Consider the following 6,343-nt stretch of genomic DNA (forward strand, 5'->3'; position numbering starts at 1 on the left):
CCTTTCCTCCGAGATGGAATAGACTTAGTTTGTGCATTGAGAATCGCTCCCTTGAGGAGCAACCACTCCTCTTGAACTCCCCTCTCCCTGTGGTCACGGTCCCTTAGGGCCTCTTCTGACAAGCCTCCTGAGCTTGTCAAAGTCGGCTTTCCTGAAGTCAAGGACTTGCATGTTGCTGACCGACTTGCCAGCTTTTCGGCGGATGGTGAAGGTGATCAGCTCGTGGTCGCTGTCACCCAGCTTCCCATCGATCACTAGGTTGCTGACTAGGTTATCCCCAGTAGCCAGTACCAGGTCGAGCAGCGCTTTGCCTCTCATTGGCCCATAGACTTCTTGAGTCAGGTAGAGGTCATCCACACACGAGAGGAAGCTCTGTGACCACTCAGATTTTGCTGAGCGATCCTCCCACGAGATGTCCGGGTAATTGAAGTTACCCATGACAACCATGGTCCTGGAGCAAGCTGCCTCAGCCAGTTCCTGGGCAAACTCCTGGTCAAGCTCAGGTTCAAAACTAAATCGGCCATGAAGAGTATACCAGCAACAGCTAGTTCATGCTTTTTCATAGGTGCTTTTTCTTCCTACTGCCAACAGACTTCATTCATTACAGGCTGCAGTATGTTTAGGATTTCATAACATACTTCTGCTTTCTTAAACTAATAACTGCTTGAACATGCCTTGTTCACAATTAGGGAAAGCAAATGGCAATTAAAATAAAGACGTTTACTGTTTCTGATCAACAGCAAACTAACCAAGATGAGATGGAATGTTTTGGCAAACTACTTGACATGGAAAAAAAAAATCTAACGAGAGGAGCTTGAAATGAGACTAGACATTCAGTGTGACCAGTCTCCAAGCTAGAGGGCTGGTAAAATGTGTGGTATTCAGTAGTCTGAGGTCAGTGGGAACTGCACAGGCTCCAAACTTTCAAACTGTTTGTTTTTTAATTACTGACCTCCTTTCAGTGTAAACACACTGGAACAGCATACCTACAGCATGACAGCATTCAAAAAAGTTCAGGCACTGGCTAGTTCCAGCTGCTGACAAATATAATCATTAAATACTGAAAAGGCATCACATAATCAGAACCACATGCACTGCATCCTGTAGTTTCAAATTTCTTATTAATAAATGGCAGCGTGCTTCAAATCTCAAATTCTGTTCAGAATTTCTCTCAACTCCTCTTCACATTCAGCCCTCACTTCTCTATATTCATTGAATTTACTCCAAAACCTTTTCTCTCTGCTTTCCAGGAGCCTGACATCTCTCTATGATCTATCATCTCCTATGCGGTCAATTCCACACTTGTTTTTTAAATAATACCAGTCTTGATTGCCCTTTTAAAATTTTTTTTCCAAAACCATCTTCACTCTTTTTCACATATTAACCTGCATGCATGGGAGCAGCTCCCCATTAAAATGCACAAAGCTGCCTCACTATCACCCCGCCATTCCTCCTTCAAACTTCTATTACAATGGTTCTCAAACTTTTTAGACTCAAGGCCCCCCTTGGAAAATGCCAGCTCTTAGTTTTCACTTGATTTTTGACTAGAGAACAAAAATAGTAAAGGTGCACTGACACATCAGTCCCATATCGTATCGGTATCAATAAAAGGAAAGCTGACATTAGTGGCAATTTTCTTTTTTGGCTGATGTGGCCAATAATGTTACCAATAAATGCCACGAGCATGCATGCAGCTGCAGCGCAGCCCAACAGCATGGAGAGCAGTGTCTGTCTGGTAAGTCTGTTGTAGGGGAAGGGGGGGGGGGCAGGCCAAGGCCCCCATGGTGAGGGAGGCAGTGGGGCTGGTGCTGGGGCAGGCACTGCACAGCCGGGGTGGGGTGGGGCAGAGCGCAGGCTGGGACGGAGCCACGAGCATCTTGTCCAAGGGGTTGCAGGGGAAGGTCTGCCACACACACCCCAGACAGGCATGGGGTCATGTACTCCCCTGGATCTGTGCACGGGGTGAGGGTGGGCTGACCCTATGGGCTGTGGCCGGGGGTGACACCAAGCTCTTCCTGGTGGGGGATACTGGGCCAGGGTTAAGCTTAGGGCGGGAGGCAGTAGCGCTGTGAGGGGGGCAACAGCCGCCCCAAAGTTTGCCATGTCGCCCCTCCCAGCACCACCAGTACCCTCCCTGAGTGCAGCCCGGCCCTGCCCCCCTGCTGGGATCAGCCCAGTGCCACCCCCAGCCCCACCCTGCAGCGGCAGCCCACCCTCACCCCACCCACATATCTGGAGAGCACATGCCCCCACGCCCTCCCAGGGTACGTGCAGCAGCAGGAGCCACCCCACACCCCCCGGACAAACCACAGCTCCGTCCTGAGCCTTGCCCCACCCTTCCTGTGCAGTGCCTCCCCCTACTCCAGTCCCAGTCCCAGCACCAGCCCCATTCCCTCCCTCTCTGCAGGGGTCTTGATCTGCTCCCTCCATGCCCCTTCCCTTCCCCTCCCCCCATCCACCACAACAGACTTACCAGCCAGACGCTGCTCTTCATGCTGCCAGGCCATATATTGGCAATTGGATTAGTATCGGCCAATATGGCTTGTTAAAAATCAGCCCTTGGTATCGGCGCAAAAAATCTCCATTGGTACACCTCTGAAAAATAGAGCAATTCTTCTGCTGCAAAAAACTCAGAAAGACTGTAACAGGTCAGAATGGTTGATGCTATGGATTCCTGTTTGAAATCTCTGGGTTTATCTTGTGAAACATGTCTGCACACCTAACAGTTCTAGCATTGCATGGCATCCCATGGCATCCTTGGCACCCTGGTTGCGAATCACTGCTCTACTGTGATGTCCATTTAAAAACAAATAACAGACAACTCTGCAGGCAACTGGTTTATATTTCTCCTCCTGACCAGTATGTTCACATTGTTTTTTTGGGCTATCCCTCTGATTTACTCCCTCTCCCCCCATTACCTAGACTTACATGTAGACTGTAAAGTCTATTCAGCACAGAGATGGTCCCTTTGGTATACAACTGTAAAGTGTCTAATATAACAGGCCTTTGGCCTCTGCACTACCAAAATACCATTGGCTGCTGAAACTGCAAGACATATTGTTCTGCTAAGAATTATTCTTCCAAGTCTGTATTAATAAATATTAATATTAATATCCCTTGTAGTTGAAGTTAAATAGGGTGGAGCCCGAGCTACTATTCTGCACTCCCTTCACACCAGGGTTGGTGTGCTTTCATGGAAAAACAGGGGAGTTTGGATCAGCACAGGCTGCTCTGTGGATAGAGAGCTTGAGCTTCCAGGGCCTATATTCTAGCATCTATTACAAACATCAGAATTATTTTAAAAATCATGACCTGGGACTGAAATTACAGAAAAAGTTACAACAAACACCTATGAATTACAAGCTATAGCTGAAGGACAAAACAGAGCTGAAATATTTCTTCTAGCACTAAGATATATTTGTCTATTCAGAAATGTAAGTAAATCCTTTCAGACAATGGCACCTAGATTCAAAACCATCCCTCAGAAACAAAGCTCTAATATGACTATCCATTGCAAGGAATAGTTATGTATGCAATAAATACCATTAACAATTTTACATGCAGCAAGACACTACTGCTTAGCTGAATGGCAATTCCATCAGACCCAAACAACACACACAAAAGCTTTAAAAAGGTGTACAATGTTTCTAAAAGTTACCACTATGCCCCTTAAAACAGAGGAAGCTTTGGAGCCAGGTACCTATATACAAAGTTCTTACTGAGGAAGTCCATCTGCGGCACTGTGGAAACGTGAATCTTGACTTCTTTAGTTCCTGCTGTTTGGCTCAGATAATCCACTGTCCATTTGGCTGTGCAAGCACCCAAGTCTATTCCTTTCAGCACTACTGGCTTCCTCTGAGAAGTGAACAAAAACAAATTTATAACATATTATCACTGAAAATCCAGCATGAAATCCAGCAATTTCCAGATCTAATTCTTGACGCTAAGTCCAAGAACAAGTCATTTTAAATTTCACAGAGTCTTTCCAGTTTGGCTGCACCAGGCCAAGTGATGTGCTGCTTCTAGGTACATCGAGATATTTAAAAATAAATTTTACATGCTGGGGTTTGTGCCTCACCAATAGTTATCCCATCTCATCACCATGAAAACATTTCATGCAAATATATGCAAAAATTAAGCACATACAGATCTCAGATATACAGGACAGATGCACAGGATCACTCAGATTGAATAGTTTTGATATTATTTTGAAGATCTACTAAATTCTTCTACGTGGGTCCAATGTACATTGCTTTTATATCTGGGGTGTCAATACATCACTGCATCTCAATGTAGAAAGACAGGCAAGCTTTTCTTTTGTCCAACCGACAGCAACAGGCCAGTGACTCCATACCCAAAAGGAGGGGTCACCCAACCAGTGATGCTCAATGTAGCATAACACGCTCCTCATACAGGGTCAAAACAGGCACATTTTTGAAGTGGCTTCCAGAGGCACCTGCACACTCAGCCACATAAGTTCCTGCGGGGCTTGTGCTGGGTTTGCAAGTTCCTTTATCTTTTCGGAGCCCAGCTGCTCCCCACATCAGGAACCCCAGGGGGCAGCAGGTATCCAGGCTGGGGCTCTTCCAGGAGCAAATGCCTTGTGTCAAAGAATGGTTCCAGAGTGGAAGATGGGCTCATGGAGACAGGCGAGCCAGGGAGCTGCCACGAAAGGCACAAGAAGAAGGGCACATCGGAGACCCCCTGCTCTCTGGCTGCTCTCAGCTTCCCGTGGCTCAGCGCCTTCCCCCTGGCATCGGTGCCAGACCATGTCTCTCTGCGCCTTGCTGCCTGCCATATTTAGATGAATGACAATTCTGTACGAATCACCAGTGTTGCCAGGTCTTTAATATGAAATTGTAGTACTGGAAGCTCAAAATTATCTTAGTTGCTGAAAAACTATTGTATGCTAAAAAAACAGGCAAGTAAGTATGCAAAGTAGTCCTCTTATTTACTCTATATTGCTCACTGTAAGACAGCAGTGAATGAGTGAGAACTGGGTCATCAAAGTCGAGCCATTTCTTTATTCTGAAGCAGGTAGTCACACAAAAGTGCTGAAACAAGCCCCAAAGTCTTAGCCCCTTGTGGGCTAAGATCAGTATAGTCACTGCACTAGTCTGTTGCCCAGACTGAAAGGCATTGTGTAGTAGAGGGTGCACCCCTGTCCAGCGCATTGTGGACAGGACACCCCATGAGTCTTGTATTTAGCTTCCCAGTGGCCAGCGTGGAGATGTGGGATTCTTCCCTAGCTTGTTCCTGGATCTGTTAGCTAAGGGCAAGTGAGACTTGGAGGGCATCCAAACCCAAAGGTGTCCAGGCTTGGGCCTGCATATAGGATGCCTGTCAATGGATTTGGGAGTACTAGAAGCTCCAGACTGAAAAGTCAGGGTGGAGGATACTTGACAGTTGTAGCGCCACATATGGTGTTTGAACAATTGAGTTTTGCTCAATAAAGAGGATTTGGAACCAATTTGGCTGATTTAACCTGGACATTAAAAAAAAAAAAAAAGAAGCCCCAAAGTCAATTAAGATGAAATTTCCCAGAAAAAGAAAAACATTTTTTTTTTTTCAAATAAATGTCCAAAAAATTTTTAAAAATAAAAAAAGCCCCAAAGTCAGTTAAGATTGACTGACTTTGGGGCTTTTTTATTTGGAATTTTTTTCATATTCCAGGGCAAATCAGCCAAATGTGTTCTGAATACTCTTAAGCAAAACTTAATGGTTCAAAACCGTATGCCATCTTCCCGCACATCGACTTGGGCTTTGCGTCTGCTGCAACAATGAGCTGCCTCAAGCACCCCGGCACCAGCAGCGTGGGGCACTGCTGCTGCTCCTGATGCCGCGTCCATCGCGCACGGCTGGAAAGGGTCGCACAGACAGGACAGCTCTCTACACCTGGCCACGCTGCGGGCCCCGCGCATTGGGGGCGAGCCAGGCTAGGCCCAGGTCCCAGGGACAGACCCGGCCGAGCCGCACGCGCGCTATCAAAGCTCTGCTTGGCAGTGAGTGAGCGATGCCCACGCGGTGCGTGTCCGAGCTGGACAGTCCGCTCCACAGAATACAACCCAGTCCCGCGACACGTGCGGGTAAGGCTCAAACGGGAGCGGGGCTGTAACGGCAGTAGCTTCTACGGGGGCGAGGGTCTCGTCTCACCTGCGGGTAGAGGTCCGCGAGGAAGCGGTCCCGCGTGACGCCCACGCTACAGGACACGGCTCGCGCCGGCTGCGCCATGGCGGTGTCGGCGCGCGCTCCCGGAAGCGGCGGGGCGGGGCGGAGGGAGGTCCCGGGGCCGCCGGCGGAACTGGAGAGCGTGGCCCGTGCCCCTGGCCCCCCGCCCCGGGCC

General features: G+C 48.1%; 1 protein-coding gene across 2 annotated transcripts in view; it reads right to left on the minus strand.

Moving 5' to 3' along the window:
- The window catches only part of TYW5 (tRNA-yW synthesizing protein 5), a 24,595-nt gene extending 18,258 nt beyond the window's left edge, over window positions 1-6,337 (minus strand). For both annotated transcript variants that reach the window (XM_014522799.2, XM_006029762.3), the window contains exons 1-2: window positions 6,154-6,337; window positions 3,701-3,855 (exon numbers count right to left, since the gene is read on the minus strand). In XM_014522799.2, the coding sequence (XP_014378285.1) occupies window positions 3,701-3,855; window positions 6,154-6,231 (233 nt within the window). In that variant the 5' untranslated portion in view covers window positions 6,232-6,337. The remainder of the gene's footprint in view (window positions 1-3,700; window positions 3,856-6,153) is intronic.
- Window positions 6,338-6,343: the final 6 nt, after the last annotated feature.

The sequence above is a fragment of the Alligator sinensis genome, unplaced genomic scaffold (genome assembly GCF_000455745.1).
Source record: "Alligator sinensis unplaced genomic scaffold, ASM45574v1 scaffold258_2, whole genome shotgun sequence".
Classification (NCBI taxonomy): domain Eukaryota; kingdom Metazoa; phylum Chordata; order Crocodylia; family Alligatoridae; genus Alligator; species Alligator sinensis.